The sequence below is a fragment of the Diabrotica virgifera genome, chromosome 6 (assembly GCF_917563875.1).
Source record: "Diabrotica virgifera virgifera chromosome 6, PGI_DIABVI_V3a".
Taxonomy (NCBI): Eukaryota; Metazoa; Arthropoda; class Insecta; order Coleoptera; family Chrysomelidae; genus Diabrotica; species Diabrotica virgifera.
Genome location: NC_065448.1, coordinates 3,273,101 through 3,293,378, shown reverse-complemented (window position 1 = coordinate 3,293,378; position 20,278 = coordinate 3,273,101). Strand labels below are relative to the sequence as shown.

General features: G+C 32.6%; 1 protein-coding gene across 2 annotated transcripts in view; it reads right to left on the bottom strand.

The window, feature by feature from the left end:
- Nucleotides 1–581: 581 nt before the first annotated feature.
- The window catches only part of LOC114326333 (putative zinc finger protein 812), a 60,599-nt gene continuing 40,902 nt past the window's right edge, over nucleotides 582–20,278 (bottom strand). For both annotated transcript variants that reach the window (XM_028274662.2, XM_050654209.1), the window contains exon 6: nucleotides 582–8,602. In XM_028274662.2, the coding sequence (XP_028130463.2) occupies nucleotides 8,224–8,602 (379 nt within the window). In that variant the 3' untranslated portion in view covers nucleotides 582–8,223. The remainder of the gene's footprint in view (nucleotides 8,603–20,278) is intronic.

The following is a 20,278-nucleotide window of genomic DNA, read 5'->3' as shown; positions in this document are numbered from 1 at the left end:
TTAATAACAAAAAAGTTTCCCATATGTTTCCAACTCAAGTAGACACGCTGTATATCCGATATTTTGATATTTATATAAATATCATAGATATTTTGTGCCCTGATCAACACCATACCAATCTCGCAAGTTCTTCAACCATGAGGTTCTTCTTCGTCCTGGACTGCGTTTGCCTGCTATTTTTTCTTGCATGATATTTGGGACCTCTCATTACATGTCCGAAGTACTCCAGCTTTCTCTGCTTGATGCTTTTTATGATCTCAGTAGTCTTGCTGAGACGTTCTACTATTGTGGAGTTTCGGATCTTCTCCACCCAGGAAACTTTTAAAATTCTTCTATAGCACCACATTTCGAAAGCCTCAAGGTGATTTAGATCGATTTTATTCACAGTCCAGGACTCGACACCATAAAGTAAGACCGAGAACACGTAGCAGCGAAGTAGGCGGAACCTCCACATCCGGCATTAGTATCATCATCCACGTAGCCCTCCGTTCATATCCCCGTTCTTCTTGTCATATTTTTATTGTTTCCAAAAATGCTCATTTCGGTATAATATAGAAATAGAAATAATAAAAACAAAAATAGTATTTAATATATACATATATGTACTTTATTTTAAGAGAAAATATAAAATATAAACAAATATTTTTATTTAAGTTCCACTTAATAAGTTGTAAATTGTACTATCACGGTGGTAGTATGTACTTACATACTTCTTATACATATAAAGCGTATATAAAACCTAAATTAAACATAAAACGTAAGATCCAACCGTGAGATATCAAATTTTGTCAATTTTATACGAGGACTAAAATAATAAAAGAATAAAAGTGACTTTACTCTCGAGCGAAATAATTTTTTTTTGACATACCTCGTATCATATTGATAAAATTTGATATTTGACGAATAGCATTTATATTTAGTAGGGACCGGTTTCACCAACAAATAAATCAATGAATAGTTATTCGTTGAATAACATTTTTAGTCGATTAAATTTTTATTGTGTTTCAATACAATTTTGATACTTTCAAGTTAAACTGACGAATTTTCTTTGTTATTTAACCCTCTTCTTGACAACGTAACTTTGTAACATTTTCATTTTGGGTCCTAGGTGAGTTCTAGATGACTTGAGGTGCATTTTGTTACTCACATTTTGTACTAATAACAGTCAACTTATCTTTTTATTATTACCGATTTCTGACAAATTCTAATTGATGCCATCTGTCATCTGTTGCATTTTCGAGAAGGTTCTCCACTCTTTTTACAAACTTTTAATTTTTTATAAAAATAGTGTTTTTTTTATTTTTTTTTGGTGATTGTTTTATATTGTTCAATTATCCTATAAATAGAGCGTCTACGCTTTAGTTGTTTTTTTTGTTTATTGAACTATCAAAAAACCAGTGGCGGCTCGTACCACTTTAAGAAGGTAGTGCCAGAACTCGGGCAGCCGCCAAAATTTTTAGTGATGGATTCACGATATTGTTAAAAAAGGTATACTGACAACAAAAACTAAAAAAATATGCGCGGATACTTTTATCTTATGTATCTTAAATTTATTGATCTGAGGTGCCAAGCAATTGTCCAACATTGATCAAAAGAGTTCCGTAAATTAATTAATAATAAAAACCTCTTAACCTACTACCAGCATTTACTGCTGATAGTGACAGTGCTTGAAAATTGTTATTACGATTTAGTCTCTATTTACCAATTTATAAAAATAATACTATTTCATTATTCACACACATGCAAAAATTTTTATAATGTCACTTTTAAAGTTTACGATGTATGAAGTTCATTCTTCTACTTTTTCGTTGCAAAGCTTTCAATGACTTTATAATTAAAATTATCAATACAATTTACAAAATGCTTTTCTGCAGATAGCATACCTAAAGCACTATGTTTTAACATCGAAAGCGTTCTTAAAATACTTAAAAGTTTAATAGTTTCTTCAAATGTGCTTTTTAAACCTTCCCTCTACAATAAAACCGATAGCGAAACAGCCCCAGAGGTAGTACTTAATTCGTCTCGCTAATACAGTACTTACTTCTAATTCAGTTTTAAACCGAGTTTTGCTTAAAAATTAAAATTGTCTCCATGTTTCATTAAGAAATGATTCGAAAAACTGATGCTTATAAGCAGAAAACTTCTCCGACATAAATAAATTAGAAGCAACTAAATGTCCGGAGAAGGTAGACCTTTGAAAGATCTGGTACTTTGGCGCTAAAATTGACCAGCACCTTAAATATGCCTCTATTTTCTGAATTTTCTTTTTCGTCGTGACCTCTTAAAGCTAACTTGAAAGCTCCACAACACCTTATAACATTTGTAGTTTTTTTTCTAGCGAAAAACCACCAAAAAAATTTTTTAAGATACTAATCTTCATTGTCAATTAATAAATTAAACTTAAGAAATAATCAAAATATTATCAAAATACCCACGATCATGATGCACTAAAAGTTTAATTATAAATACAAAAACGTTTTAACAGAAAATATACATAATAAAAGCGACAAACCAGCACATAAAGAAACTCAAAATAAATAGACCTTACATCATACCGTCGTGCCTGGCACAGAGATTCTAATTTTAAGGTATACTAATAGTCCAATGTAGCTCTTTCTCTGTCACTTACATAGAATGCTCGTAAAATCTTTCTCTCTCTACTCGTGCCGGTACTGACTTCGGCACGAAGGAGATTCTCCTGTCGAATACTCTCCGCTATCGGCAGGGATTGTATTACGCCCATAGTTGCCATATTTTATATAATTTATGAAGATCAAAAGAAATACACACAAAAAAATTAACAGGAATTGAAGATAAAAAATATGTTTCTGTATAGTTACCAAGGTAGTGCCATGGCTCTATGGCACTACCTCACTAGCCGCCACTGCAAAAAACGTCGTCAAACATATGTAACAAAGGGCCTAGCTGGGTAAGATGATGAAAACTGACCCCAACTCGATTAGAATTCCATATAGGTCTCCGTTTAGCATATAATATAGTGAAACTCACTTTCTGAAATGTTTAGCCCCCTAGGTGGTCATGTGACCCACCTAGAGCCTAATTAGGCTTTTAGCGAAAAACTTTAAACAAAAAAGTTGTCAGCTTTAAAAAGTTCTATCCGAAATTTTTTTTTTAATTTTTGGCGGGAAATTTAAATTTTAGAACGATTTTAACATTTTAAATGAGTATAAAAAAATAACTAAGACATTCGTTTTCACGAAAAAAATATATAACGTGTATTTTTGCATAATGTTTTATCCTGAATTTTTTCAAATTTTTAAAATTGGTGAAACGCACCTTTAAACTTAAAAAAAAAACAAAATACTGCGCGCATGCGCACACAGACAGTATGGCCTTTAGTTGCTGAATCTTTCAAGTTATGTATAAATATATCAGTGCAAGAAAAGGTGTGAAAAGAATATATTAGTGTTTTTAGTCAATATATTTATTATAATTTTTGTGTCTTTGGATTTGTCTTCCTCAGGAGTAAGATGAGTATTATTAATAGCTATTTGTATAACAAGGGAGGAAAGTGTAACTTTTCCTCCCGAGAATGAAGTTTACTGCCCGACGCGTAGCGGAGGGCAGTAATCATTCAAGGGAGGAAAAGGCACTTTGCTCCCATGTTATCCATATGGGTTTTCCACCTTCCTCAAATAACAAGTAATTTTTTCATTTGTACTTAATTTATTTATGTAACTAACCAACAAAATTTATTAGAACTAAAACAACAAGTTGGTACAATATAACTGTCAACTGTCAAATATAAGTCAAATTATTAATGTAAACATTGTTAAATCAAAATAACAATTTACTGTTTTTTACCATTCTGCAAAATACAGGATGTTTTATAAATAAACGTTAAAATGTATAGATACTTCGTAATAGAAAATAGATATTATACAGGGCGTCAATAAGTTATATTTCATGAATGAAATACCATGACGTCACTTTTACTTTTCCTCCCTAGGGAGGAAAAATATTTTCCTCCCTAGGGAGGAAAAGTACAACTTTGCTCCCTACAATCAGGTCCGGAAAAGTATACTTTCGGTAGAGGTAGGTGGAAAAACATTTTATTGTATATTTATTATACTTCACCTTCCAGTCTGTTTGTTACCGTAAATTATCATTAGGTACGTCCGAACCGATACAGACACAGTCCTCGTAGCGTATTTGGTATAGCATTCGGCCAGAGATCGAGAGGTCTAGAGTTCGAGTCCAGAGCAATCCTACACTTTTTTTTTATTTTTTTGAAAGCGGTAAGCACAAAATTAGTTTGGTGTTTAAAAAAATTAAAACAAACTGTTTAAAGTATAAGAAATCATATAATAGAAGTATAACTTTTATGTGCGTACAAAGTACCACACATTCTTTTTTTTTCGTTTTTTGATACAATTTTATACATATTTTTCAAAAAAGGTAACACCGCCACTGGAGTAGGTAAAAAACTGAAAAATAATTGGGGTTTGCTTAATAAAATTTTTTTGTAACGCCATCCATTTTCAAGATACAGATGTTGAAGAAAACAAAATTTTACACATTTTTTACGATTTTGCCGAAACTGCTGGCAAAATTGTAATACAATCTGGCGAGTTTTAAGAGGTAATTGTTGTGCATTTTTTGACATACAATTAAGAATTTTATATTTATCATTGGCGCGCATAGGGGTAATGGTCTGAACTTTTTAAAGAAAAAAGATAGTACGTCACTGACATATTTCAAATTAACAATCGTTTTTGAATTCCTCGTTCAATTTGTGACAAAAAATAAAATATCTTAACGCTTCCAAAGTATTCGAATTAGTTTTTATACCGGGTGTCCCAATAAGAATGGCTCTCGGCCATATCTCAGGAACCGTTTATAGTAGAGCTTTGAAATAAAAAATTTTATAACAAAAGTTGCCTCAGGCAAAGCCTGGAAATTATTTTCATAATCGTGGGTCCCCCGCTAGAGGGCGTAATTGAATATCAAAAATAAAAAAATCTAAATTTTGCAAAATTTTCCTAATGAAGGGGCACTGGAAATCCGATTGTATTCTTCATCAAATTCTGCGCATATTTTATTTAACCAGTTTAACTCTACCTTTGCAAATAAGAGGTGGGAGTGAGTGGGAACCTTGTTATGAAAAAATGGCTGTAAGTCCGGTTCTGCTAAATCAAATTTTGAAAACTGGGTCTTGTTGAAGACAGATCTTTTTCTTCAATGTAAGCGTGATAATTTTGAATCATCCTAATAAGTAATAAGCCAGCTGGGAGGCGTTAATAAATTTTTTTCAGAAATCTAGTTTTCTTTGGAAAATATTAAATACAAGTATGCATTTTTAATCATACTTTATAAAATTAGATTAAATTAGCAATATAATAGCGAAAACCTCATGTCGATACCTTTTTTCTATCTCAAGATATCTCGAGAAACGTGTAAATTTTATACATAACTGTTACTATCACCGGTAAACTAAGTTAATGAAAAGTAGTGTGCTGTGGAAAAAAACAAAATAATATTTTCCAGATGTCAACGTATAAAAATATAATTAATTAAAACAACAATATAAAGAGAAACAATACTATTAAAATTAAATATAACACAGAACAAAAAGAACTACTTAGTGACGACCTAAATATTCAAATTGTTGCCCATCATACACTACTCTAGAATACATTATCCAGAGAATACTAAACGCCATTCAAAGCATATCGAGAGCAGAAATTGAGACTGCTGTTCAATCTACTCTTGAAAGAGTAAATGTTTGCAACGAAAATGATGGGCAAAATTTTGAACGTTTATGTCATCACTAAATAGTTGTTTTTATTTCTTTGTGATAGGGCTTTTCAACGCTTCTCATTTGTTTCGAGCCTCTGTCATATGCCGTATAATCCGTGTATAATATTAATATACGAGATATGAACGAGGCTCGAAACAAATGAGAAGGGTTGAAAAGACCTAATATACATTGACAGCTGGAAAATGTTTCTTTGTTATTTCCATAGCACACTACTTTTAATGAATTTCGTTTACCGGTGACAGTAACAGTTATGTTTTTAAATTTACACGTTTTGTAAGATATCTCTAGATAGAAAAAAGGTATTAACATGCGGTTTTCGGTATTCTGTTGCTAATTTTGTCTAATTTTGTAATATGGTATTAGAAATGCATGTTTGTATTTAATATTTTCCAAGGAACACTAGATTTCTGAAAAAAATTAAATAACGCCTTCTAGCTGGCATATTACTCAGTAAGTTGGTTCGAAATCATAACTTTTACATTGACGAAAAAGATCTGTCTTCAACAAGACCAAGTTTGCAAAATTTGATTAAGCAGAACCGGACTCACAGCCAGTTTTTCATAACAAGGTTCCCACTCACCCCCACCTCTTATTTCCAAAGGTAGATCTAAACTTGTCAAATCAGATATGCGTAGAATTTTATGAAGAATACGACGATCGGATTTCCAGTGCCCCTTCATTAGGAAAATTTTGTAAAATTTAGATTTTTTAATTTTTGATATTCAATTACGCCCTCTAGCGGTGGTCCCACAATTATGAAAATAATTTCCAGGCTTTTCCTGAAGCAACTTTTGTTATAAAATTTTTTATTTCAAAGCTCTACTATAAACGGTTCCTGAGATATGGCCGAGAGCCATTCTTATTGGGACACCCGGTACATAGATGTAGAAACTACTAATAGTAGTATTTTATTTCATATAATATCAAATCATTAATTGTATGTCAAAACATGCACTATAACTACCTCTTAAAACCCGCCAAGTTTTATTACAATGTTGCCAGTAGTTTCGGCAAAATCGTTAAAATGTGTAAAATTTTGTTTTCTTCAACGCCCTGTATCTTGAAAATGGATGGCTTACAAAAAATTTTTATTAAGCAAACCCCAATTATTTTTCAGTTTTTTACCTATTCTAGTAATGGTGTTACCTTTTTTGAAAAATATGAAAATTGTATCAAAAAACAAAATAAAAACGAAAAAATGCGGTTTTTTTATTTTTAAAGGTGCGTTTCATCAATTTTAAAAATTTGAAAAAATTCAGGGTGAAATATTACGTTATATATTTTTTTCGTGAAAACGAATGTCTTAGTTATGTTTTTATACTTATTTAAAACTTTAAAATCGTTCTAAAATTTAAATTTGCCGCCAAAAATTAAAAAAAAAATTTCGGAGACAACTTTTAAAATTAGAGCTTATTTAAAGTTTTTCGCTAGTTCTCGATGCGGCCGAGATAAAAAATAAAATCATAAAAACCCTAATTAGGCTCTAGGTGGGTCACATGACCACTTAGGGGGCTAAAAATTTCAGAAAGTTAGTTTCACTATATATGCTAAACGGTGACCTATATGGAATTTGTATCGAGTTGGGGGCAGTTTTCATCATCTTACCCGGCTAGGCCCTTTGTTACATTGCCAAGTTACGGTTATATTTTTTCCCAACGTAGATTTTTTTATCTCTGCAATATTTTTATGCAATTTTATTTGTTTTGCAGATAGATAGGTTTAAAAAAAGGGTACACAAAATTATTTATATGTTTTGTAAGTCAGGCACTACTTTCTTTCAGTGCACAAAATGTGAAGGGGTAGGCGACTTTGTCTGACTGGCAAAGGAAACTGTTTTTACGCATATCATCACAAATAAGGAGTTACCTAAATTAAAAGGATTTGATTTTAGAATATAATAATTATATTTTATAAACACATAATTCTATTTTAAAATTACAAACTTTTTTTTTATATTTAAAGAATTTTATTTCCCTAAAATTTAATGGGGGGACGCGAGATCACTCCCATGAACTCAGATAAAACAAATTTCAACTTTATTCTGAGCAATCGGTTCAAACTTTAGAAAATGCATGGACCATCAGTGATAACAAGGGGTATGGTATTCTTGGCAATATAACAAATTTGTAACAAATTCAAATTTGGTACTTAGGAATAAATTAAAGGTGAAATATTTATTTCATAAATTTTTAAATAATTCTAAATGGGCATTAATAGAAAGAAAACACAGTTTTCACATTTTTATATCAGTTTGTCAAGAAAAGGGTTAAAGCGAGATTCATTTGTCAATTTATTCGAAGAGAAAATATTTATGTGATAAATAAATAAAGTCATATTTAACGTTAGTGAAACGTAGATGTGTCAGTTTTATTGGTCGAATAACTTTATTCATTGAATAAACTACTATTCGTCGTTGGTGAAACCGGCCATTAGATGTAGGGCTACGTCCCATGTACCAAGGATTGTTTCAAATCCATCCAATTTCTGACTATTTCATCTGACCAATAATACTCCCCATTTCTGGCTATTCCATCAACTACTTCTTCTGTTGGTGCAGCGTCTTCTGTTGGTGCAGCTTCTTCTGTTACGTTGTTACTATCGGGATCTGCAACTTCTTCCATTGTATTGTTGCCTTCTTGATCTGTGGACAATCGAGAAAGAACGGATGACGAGGATGCACCATCTTGTATTGCCGTCTCGCCATCTTGATCCGCTGATTCTTCAATACTTTCTGGTTCATCAACTTCTACTGAATAATTGTTCCCATTGTCTTGTTCATTATTCATATACAATACATCATAATCTTTAGTACCTAAATACCTAAAAAAGTCGAACAGTCTGATAAACCTTATGAATTATGCATAGACCTGGATCCCGCGTAAGAAAAAAAAGTTGATTAATAGCAAGCTGAAAACTTGTTAATAGCTTAACGGTGTCTAGTCGGACAAACTTTGATGCACGGGAACACTGGAACAGGGGAAGTTTTAATTGTGGAGCATGATAAACGTGTCGTCCTGACAAGTTTATGATTGTGAAAAATAGCAAGTTGTTTTTAAGTTTATTCAATAGCCAACGTTATATCATATATGAAAAAATGTTTGACCGACAAAAATGTTGGGTATTTTAACGAGTCCGACACGTAGAACATGCCACATCACAGGAAAAATGTTGGTGATAAATAGCAGTCTGATTTTTGGATGAGGGTTTAATGAAAGGTTAAAAAATCAATTGGAAGTTCTGTCCGACAAAATTAATGGGAAGTTTTCGTAGTCCGACATTCTAAACATGTAAGATATAGACAAAAATGTTGGTGATAAATAACAAGCTAATTTTGATTTTGTTATGTACAAATTATATTTTGTAACACAAAAAGTTATATGTCGGACAAAAAGTTTGGGAAAATCGAAGGAAATGAATAAAAAATAATTTTTTCGGAATGACTTAGTCGCATATTGATAAAGCTATTTTAGTTTTATATTATTATTTATATTCACATACTTGCATTTACATATATGTACCTACATACATGCACACTCCAAAAACAGTGAGGTAAGTATCAATGCATGTATATATTGCAAAAAAAATATTTTTTTGGGTGGAATTTTTTCTAGATATTCTCAAAATGATAATAAAAAGTGTCATAGAACATGTGAAAGCAATATCTTAGGGTTTTCTAATTAGACGCAAAAGAAAGTATGGAAAATTTCGTACAAAAAATGTTATATTCATTTTTTTTTTCATAATCACATCTTAACCCTGTAAACGACGTTGAAAAATGTGAAGAGTGTAAAAATTCGGTGCTTATAAGCATAGACGTAAATATTACACATGCTTAGAAGTATGGGTAGGTATGTATAAATAATATAATAGAAGGCTGCATTTTTGTCTGTGTGACACTTTGTGCTCTATACTACACAAAGTACTATTTAAAAGTATATAGGCTTCGACGTTCTTTTTGTCTCGTGTGTTGGAAATTTATATTAACTATGGAGTGTTGTTGTATCTATTTTTGAGTGTGAACAGTTTAAATTTGAAGCCACCAAACAATTCGACGGAACATTTTTGAGTAATTGTCGAACATTTTACAAAGTTCGTAAAATACTTGGTCCTTAATTCAATGAGGATCAGTTGTCAGATAATTGTGAAAATTTTTCGTGCTATACGCTGTGAGCTCGTACGTAGAGGGGATATTTACAAATTCGCGAGCGCCAGTAGTGACAAGTCTGTAAACCTTTACCGGAAATTTGACATAAATGTCAAAGTGATTAATTTAAAATTAAAATTAAAAACATTAATTATAAAAAATATTATTTGGTCAAAGCTGTGGTATATATTTTTACCTTAAATATACTTACGTTTTAAATACTGAATTTAAGTTTTTTTACTGTTCCGTAATATGTAATCATAAATTATTCTAATAATCTTAGCGCCATCTACACGATAATTGTGAAAGTATCCGAAGTACGAAATTCATATTTTATCAATAGAGCGTCAAAATGATTAGCAAAATCTTAAAAAAATCGATTACAATTTAATTACTTTTTTGCGTTGTAAATATTAAGCGATAACAATTAAATAATAAATTTAAAAATTACCGGTGAAAGTTGAATTAGTAATCCGCTAGGAGCGCCACCAGCGAAGCTCAGAGCGTATAATGCTTTTTGAGTTAAAACAAGTTTGATTGAAGAAGGGTACCTAAATAAATTATTTATTAAAATTTTATATCGTAATTTTTTTCAAATTTCTACAAATGAAATATACAGTGAGCACGTAAAGGTTGGAATAAATTAATTTTCTCAAGAATGGACAATTTTGGAAAAAAATACGAAACAGGTCAATTTTTATTTTAAAATTACGACTTTTTGGCATACATATCATATAGTGACGTCATCCATCTGGGCGTGATGACATCATCGATGATTTTTTTAAATAGGAATAGGGGTCGTGTGATAGCTCATTTGAAAGGTAATTTAATTCTCTATTCAGTAATATAAACATTTATATAATCAATTATACAGGGTGTCCAAAAAAACATTTTTTTAATTTAATTTATTGACATTAAAAGAAGAATGCATGTAATTTATTTAATCCAAAAAACATTTTACTGCTCTCAGAAAACAGAAAAAAAGGTTTATTTGAAAAATATTCATTGCTTTTCGCTTAAACTAAATGTTCAAACTGTCCAGAGGAAGGTGGGTGGCGGCTTTAATATTGAATTTAAGCAAAAAACAATATTTATTTGTCAAATAAACATTATTTACTGTTTTCTGATAGCAGTAAAATGTAATGTGAGTTAAATAAATTACACACATTCTTCTTTTTATGTCAATAAATTTAATTAAAAAATTTTTTTTTTGTACACTCTGTATAAATAAATATGTTAATGTTTATATTACTGAATAGAGAATTAAATTACCTTTCAAATGAGGTATCACACGACCCCTATTCTTATTTAAAAAATTTTAAGATGACGTCGTCGCGCCCATATGGGTGACGTCACTAGTATGATACATATGCCAAAGAGTCGCAATTTAAAAATAAAAATTGACCTGTTTTGGGATTTTTTTCCAAAATCGTCCATTCTCGAGAAAATGAATTTATTCCAACCTTTACGTGCTCACTGTATAATGTAATATGTCACATGGGTAGAAATAATTTGCTGCCAAAATAAATCGATTAGTTTAAATTTGAAGTTACGATTGCAATTTATTATGAATTATTGTCAAAAGTGACAGTTTTTAAATGGCAATATATTCATAGACATAAGGGTAGACAGGGAATACAGAGCAAAAAGTCGATCGGTGGTCTATCTATCTCTTTTAACCAAGCGATCCAGCGCATGTGACAGACAAAGATGGCTAGACCACTCAATCCATAGTATTGGCGTTACACCTCGATGCACAGTCCAGTCCTTACTTTGCCTAATCTACTAGCTAGAATGTATTACGTATTACAGTGAGGTACCTAAACGATGTTGAGATAAATCGAAAGATATCGATTGTAATTGATTGTAGGTATTTTTGATATAGAATAATCACCCGTTATTGAAATTTCAAAAATGATTTTTTTTTAAATTGTCCGACTACGAAATCTACCCCTTATATTTTTCCGACAACAGTCACTCTTTGTAAGGAATAATTTACTTAATTAAATTTCGTTTTTGTCGGAAAGCTATTTATCACTAGCATTTTTGTCTATATCTTACATGTTTAGAATGTCGGACTACGAAAACTTCCCATTAATTTTGTCGGACAGAACTTCCAATTGATTTTTTAACCTTTCATTAAACTCTCATGCAAAAAGCAGACTGCTATTTATCACCAACATTTTTCCTGTGATGTGACATGTTCTACGTGTCGGACTCGTTAAAATGCCCAACATTTTTGTCAGACAAACATTTTTTCATATATTATGTAACGTTGGCTATTGAATAAGCCTAAAATCAACTTGCTATTTTTCACAATCATAAACTTGTCAGGACGACACGTTTATCATGCTCCACAATTAAAACTTCCCCTGTTCCAGTATTCCTGTACATCAAAGTTTGTCCGACTAGACACCGTTAAGCTATCAACAAGTTTTCAGCTTGCTATTAATCAACTTTTTTTTCTTACGCGGGATCCAGGTCTAGCAGTAAAAGTTCTATTAAAAGTCGTACATAATCGAAGCTACAGAAAGTGCGACACAATCATCGGAGACGATTGGATTCAGAGCCGGCATGGGAACGAGAGGAGCCCTCTTCAGTTTACTAGTTCTCGCTCAAAAATGCTACGACCAACAGAAAGATATATTTACATGCTTTATAGACTTTGAAAAAGCATTTGATAGAGTAGTTAGAAATTAAAAGGTTTAGATTGAAAAGACACAAATTACTAAAAAACTTATACTGCTTCCAAAACGCTACAAACGTACCAGAGTTAGAATCGAAGGTTCCACATCCGAAGGTCAACTAATACGATGGACAGAAATAAATAAATATAAAGGAATTATTCGATGATGAAAGAAGCGAACTAGAAACGCTAAATGATATAAGCGGTCCTCCAATAACTAAGGAAGAAGTGCAATACGCTATAAAGAACGCAAAAAACGGCAAGGCGATCGGACCAGATGGGATTTACGTAGAAACACTAAAGCTTTTAGGTACCGAGGGCATTAAGATACTTACGAAATTATTCAACTTAATCTACGAAAGCGGAAAATGCAGCGACTATCGCACCATCAGCCTAACGAGTCATGTATTGAAAACGTTTCTCAGAATAATTCATCAAAGAACATATAGAAAAATTGAGGAAAGAATCTAAAGTACTCAATTCGGTTTTCGCTATGGCCTTGGAACGCGTGATGCACTATTCGCAACCCAAGTTTTAATTCAAAGATGCAGAGATGTAAATCATGACGTTTTCATGTGCGCGATTGATTTTGAAAAGGCCTTTGATAAAGTTCGCCATGAAAAAATGCTACATATTCTCAAAACTACCGGTCTGGACGGTAGGGACATTAGAATAATCGCAAATTTGTATTGGGGCCAGGCTGCATGTGTTAGGGTTGCGAATCAGTGCTCTGAAGAAGTAAAAATCAAGCGCGGAGTTCGACAAGGCTGTATATTGTCACCAATGTTGTTTAATCTTTACGCTGAAACAATCTTAAATGAAGTGTGGGAAAACACAAAAGAGGGAATACTCATTAATGGTATGCTTATGAGCAATATCAGATACGCAGATGACACCTTGTTGCTGACTGGATCAATTGAACATCTTCAAGCGTTATTGAACCGAATGGTGGCATTCTGCGCGATATATGGACTCAAACTCAACGCAAGAAAAACAAAGTTTATGGTTATTAGTAAACAGGCAGCCGTAAATAATAATAACTATAACGTAACAATCGGTAATTACTCAATTGAACGAGTAAGTAATCTTGTATATCTGGGTACTCATATTAATGAAAGCTGGAATCCTAGTACAGAAATAAAAAGTAGAATTGCCAAAGCAAGAACAAGTTTTATGAAATTTAAGAAAATCCTGTGCAGTCATGATCTAAATTTGGAACTTCGCATAAGAATGGTCCGATGTTATATATTTCCAGTACTACTTTACGGGGTTGAAGCATGGACACTGACAGAATCGCTTTTAAAAAACCTAGAAGCATTTGAAATGTGGGTCTACCGCCGTATTCGGAAGATCAGTTGGGTAGAAAGAGTCACAAACGAAAGGGTTTTGCAACGTTAAAAAATAAAAGTTGCCAAGTAGTGAACACGGTTAAAAGGCGCAAATTGGAATACTTTGGTCATATAATGCGTCACCCAGAAAAATATGACATACTTCACCTTGTCATGCAAGGTAAAATAATGGGAAAAAGAAGTGTGGGCCGCCGTACAACTTCTTGGCTCAAAAACCTACGCCAATGGTTTGGGAAAACTAGCACTGAACTATTTCGTGCGGCTGTAAATAAGACAGTGATTGTTAATATGCTGGGCAACATGAGAGCCAACGATCGACAAGCGGTCTCGGCACCTTAAGAAGAAGTTCCACATCCGCAGAAGTAGGAATTAGGAGGTGAGTTAGCCAAGAAGTGAGTTAGAATGTGTTCTGTCACTCCTGCTGTTTAATCTTTACTCCGACTGATACGATAATATAATTTTATCGTCTAGAGTCTAGAGTAAGCCAATGAATTAAGTAAAACATGTTTTTGTACCGTCTCGGACGATATAAAAGTCGGAACGAAAAGCCTAGTTGATGATTATTTTTGGAGCGTTGATCGAAGAATAATAAACAACAACGAGGTATAAGAGGTGAATTATCCCGACCATTTTCATTTCTATTCTTTTTATTTTTTATGTTCGTGTTTTATACTTAGTTGTAGTTTTACGTGTATCTAAATTTTATATTTTCATTATTACGACGAAAGCTCTGCTTTATTGTATTTTGTATGTATTGGGTTTGTCCCGTTGATAAATAAATAAATAAATAAATTTTCCGCCGTCGTTTTGCTGCGCTGAACGAATTTCGTCGGTTTTCCTTTTACCTATCCTTATACGAGCGGTGATCGTATTTCCCTACATGTCTTTTCCGCTGGCGAGCTGAGCGAGCTTTCCTCTCCTTATATGTCCGTTTCATATTAATAAATGTAATTATTCCTAATACACGCGATCGTCGGTAGTATTCATCCATGTACCAGATATCGTCACATCGACCCGAACCTAATGTTCGATACGTAGGTTATAAATATCAGTGGCGGCTCGTGGCTTTAGGGACAGGGTCGGCAAGGTTTTGTCTCCTCAGATAGGTATGCCATCTAATTAAAAGGCTTCAATTTCATAGAAGTTTTTTGGTTTTTGTTTTTTTTTATTTCTTTTTTATTTTTTTTTGTTTTTTTTTGTAAACCTGTTTATAAATTAACTCTAGTCTATGTTGTTTCGAAGTAGCAAAATGGGTTATAACGTCATTGTAAAATTTATTATTGTTTTGGAGAGGTTTTAAAAGTTTTTTTCTATTGACATTTGAGACAAGTTTGACATTCTCTCTTGTGTCATGGTGTTTCGACTATACGTTTTGACTTTTTTGAGACAAGAGAAATCCCGTTCATTTGAGGCAGAATTTGCCCACATTTGAGCACAATAATTTATTAAATTCGGGAACAGTTTGTTGTACCTAATGAATTGCAGTATATAAAATTAAACATATTTTGTAACTTATCCCACCCGAAAATATTTAGATCAGCATATAAAACTGTTAATCCATTTTCTTATTTTATTTGAATAAAGAATGATGGATAATTTTTAACGAACTTGTCTAATAGATATTTTGAAAATTCCTTGTAAATAATAATTGAGTTATCCTTCCGCTTAAAAAGGTCCGGAACATTGTTTAAATAATCAAAATATCAAAAAATTAAGAAAAACTTCGATTTTTTTCTTCGTTTTTTGATTTTAACTTTCAAAGTATTCACTTCTGAGAAAAGTTACACTGACATAAAAGTTGGGTAACTAAATTTTCTACAATATAGGATTGGTCGAAAATTTTAAAAAGTGCCATCCTTGTTGCAATACAGCAATAATTGCGAAAAAAACATAAAAAATAAGTATTCGCATTTTAAGTTTTTCAACCATTATTTATGCTAACACTTACGACCTTCATATTTTAACCAGAAAACCTTTATGATATAATAAAACAATACTGTAAATTTCATTAAAATCGATTCAAAACATTTTGCAAAATACATTTTGCAATCTAGCTTTTGCAAAAAAATTTTTTCAAAATGTTGCAGTACTGACAATAAAGCAGATAGCAAGTTGAATTTTTTTACATACAGAAGAAAGGTACAGTATTCTTCTATACGTAAAAATAAATTCAACTTGCTGTCTGCTTTATTTTCAGTTCTGCAACATTTTGAAAAAATTAATTTTTTTGCGAAAGCTGGATTGCAAAATTTATCTTGCAAAATCTATTGAACCGATCTTAATGAAATTCACAGTATTTTTTTATTATATGATATAGTTTTTCTGGGTAAAATTATGAAGGTCTTAAGTGTAGCATAAACGGTTGAAAAACGTAAAATGCGAATACTTGTTTTTTATGATATTTTCGCATTTATTGCTATTTTGCAACAAGGGTGACAATTTTTAAAATTTTTAGCTAATCCTTTATTGTAGAAAATTTAATTACGCAACTTTTATGTCAGTGCAACTTTTCTCGAAAATAAATACTTTTAAAGTTATAATCAAAAAATGAAGCAAAAAATCGAATTTTTCCTTTATTTTTTGACATTTTGATTATTTAAACAATGTTTCGGACCTTTTTGAGTGGGAGGATAACTCAAATATTATTATATGAGTTATTTTCAAGCAATTTCTGCAAACAAATATGAGTCACCTCTCAACGTCCAAATTAAATCTCAACGTCCAAGTACGTGTTTTGTTGCCGTTTGCAGATCACCGCTGTGCTCGGCAGATTGTTTTTCTGCCGTACTTGTCATTCAAATAAATATGGGGAATGTGTAATTGGTTGCCTATCGGCTAATATTCCATAGCGTCTTATTACAAGCAAATGGTCAACTGGGTACGGCTAGCCGAAGCGGGCCATGAATTCACACAATCGCAGTCGGGTGTATGGCTGGCTAGGATCCTTAATTTGAAAAGTCTCTTACGCACAGCGCACAGGGATCACTTAACGTATCAGATCGTTCGAATTCTTTTAAAAACAATGAATAAAATTTAGTCTGTATTATCTCACAGATATTTTTTTTATTTCACAGAAACGAATATCATCAACTCTGATTAACTTATATATTTAAAAAAATCTATAATGTGTCCATAAATGTGTGGGTCGGCACTGCCGACCCTGCCGACCCTGAACAGCCGCCACTGATAAATATATTTTATTAACGAAATTAACGAATAGTAATTAAGGCTAATTATCTTATCATTTGTATGTTTTGATTCTAAATAAATGTCTTAAAAAGCGAACCTTTGTCTTTGGCTGAATTTTGTTACCTGGAGCATCGAATACAACGACAACGTTACAGGTTTTAAATACAATTAAAGTTAGAAATCTGCAATATCTGGAACATGTCATGAGAGGCGAGCGTTATAACTTGTTGCAGTTAATAATACAAGGAAGAATACAGGGTCGAAAGAGTCGTGGAAGAAGAAGCATCTCCTGGTTAAACAAATTGAGAGCTTAATTTAACCGTACTTCTGTTGATCTCTTTAGAGCAGCGGTATCGAAAGTGCGAATTACCATGATGGTTGCCAAATTTCTTAGAAGAGATGACACATGAAGAAGAAGCTGTTAAAAACGCGAAGTATCACTTGTTTCCATTGCAAAACATTCTTCTTCTTCTTCTTGTAGTGCCTATCCGTTTCGGATGTTGACGACCTTATGGCAATCTGTACTTTGCACACTGCTGCTCTAAAAAGATTTGTGGTTGTTGTGTTGAACTACGTACATAGATTTTTCAGCCACAAAATCATTCTCCCTCCTGGTCCTCGCTTTCCTTCCACTTTTCCTTGTAAGATTAGTTGCAACACTCCATATCTTTCACTGTTCCTCATGATGTGACCGAGGTATTCGATTTTGGCTGTTTGTATTTTGATTAACAGCTTTTTTCTTTTTGCATTCTCAGAAAAACACCCTCATTAGTAATGTGGTCGGTATAAGATATCTTTCAGGATTCGACGATAAAGCCACATTTCAAAAGCCTCAATTTTCTTGCAGGTAGCCCCTGTGAGAGTCCACGATTCAACTCCGTACAACAGTATAGGAAAGATAACGTGTGATCCAAAATTATTGTCACCATAGGTGGCTGTGAACGACAGAGATAGCTATACAGTGCATGTCTATTATTAATTCAGATATACTTTCCAGTTTACGTCAACTTTGACAAATACTTGTCAGTACGTCAACTTAAAAAACACTATAATTGAACATAAAAAGTAGCAGAGGAAGCAAAATTTTAACTTAATACGAATTAAAAGGTCTTGACATTGGGTATCTTTTCAACGTGTTTTCAATCTTTATTCTTTGTTTGAAAAAGTGATCATAACAACACTGAATATAGCCGCAGTTAGTCGTGACGTCACACTCCGGCGGTCTTTCAGATTAAAACAAGACACACGTAATTTTTTGCATGGATAGCTTTGATCCCAATAATTGTGGATCGCTCGTTATAACAGCGTAGTAACCTGACTCTTATGGGTATTGATAAATCATGACATTTAATAAGCTTAGCCATTTTTTGAAATGCAGATCTTTCTTTCTCTATCTTACATTCAATTTCTATTGAATGGTCCCAATTTTCACGTTCGTACCAAGGTAGGTGTATGTTTTTACTCTTTCTATTTGTTGACCGTTTACACTGATTCGTCCAAATTGCTGTTTGTTCTTAGAGATAATCGTACATTTTGTTTTTTTAGTGTTTAGTGAAAGTCCGTATCTCTGGCTGACTTCTGCGATTCTGTTCATTAACTCCTGGAGGGCTTCAGAACTGTCAGCGAATACCACCGTGTCATCTGCGTATCTTATGTTATTGATACATTCTCCGTTAATTCGAATTCCGGCTTCAACATCATCCACTGCCTCTTGAAAGATTTGCTCAGAGTAGATGTTAAACAGCAGAGGTGATAGTATACATCCCTGACGGACCCCACGTTTGATTTTGATATCGTCGGATTCTTCTGCCTCTGTTCGGATGGATGATGTTTGCTTCCAGTACAGATTGCTGATAATTTTTAAATCACAGGTGTTTATTCTAATAGTGTTTAGTATCTCCATCAGCTTGTCGTGCTTTACTGTATCGAACGCTTTATGGTAATCAATGAAGCATGCATAAATATCGCAATTTACGTCTCTACATCGTTGAAATAGCACTTGTATACTAAAGAGAGCCCCTCTCGTACCCACTGCATTCCGAAAACCAAACTGTGTACGGCTGATTTTTTCTACGCACAGTCTATACAGGGTATCCAAAAACTCTACCGACAAACGATGACAGGAGGTTCCTCTTATAAATTTAAGACATTTTAAACCAATTATCTAGTCCTAAAATGCTTCCTAAGGGAGCTATATATAGCTCTTTGAAGATGGCGTCTTGTAATTAGTTTTTCTTAAATACCTTCAGAACGATTTTATTTAGAAAAATGAAAATTTGTACGCATATTTATCTTCCAGAGATAAATCGATTACATTGATTGTGAATTTCTAGTACCGGTCATAGGCGTCCGTTTTGGGTAGAGCAACGCACACAATTTTCATGTATTTAACTTTTAAGCATTTTTGACACTGGATTATTAAATTGTGAGGTATTCTAGTACTAAAAGGTACTTTTTTTTGCTTTAAGTCGATAGGACACACCGTTTTCTAGAAAAAGCGATTTGAAAATTTTTCTTTTTTTGAATTTCCAAAAGCAATTAAAAAAAAAACGTTTAGAAAAACGAAAACTGGTACGTTTATTTATATTTCAGAGATGAATCGATTTCATTAATTGCGAATTTGTAGTACCGGTCATATGCGTCCGTTTTGGGTAGGTCAACGGTAATTTTATCGCACAGCTTTCTTGTCTTTAATTTTTAAGAATTTTTGACTTTAGATTATTAAATTATGAGGTATTCTAGTACTAAAAGTTACTTTTGCTTTAAGTTGGTAAAATACATCATTTTTTTGAATTTTTTTTCAATTTTTTTTTTAATTCAAAAAACGAAAAATTTTCAAATCGATTTTTCAAGAAAACGGTGTATCCTACCGACTTAAATCAAGAGTACCTTTTAGTACTAGAATACCGCACAATTTAATAATCCAGTATAAAAAATGCTTAAAAGTTAAAGACAAAAAAGTTATGCGATAAAATAACCGTTGCCCTATCCAAAACGGACGCCTATGACCGGTACTAGAAATTCACAATGGATGAAATCGATATATATCTGGAAGATAAATATGCGTACCAATTTTTGTTTTTCTAAATACACTGCGCGTCATAGAAAACGGGCACCCTAAAAAATTG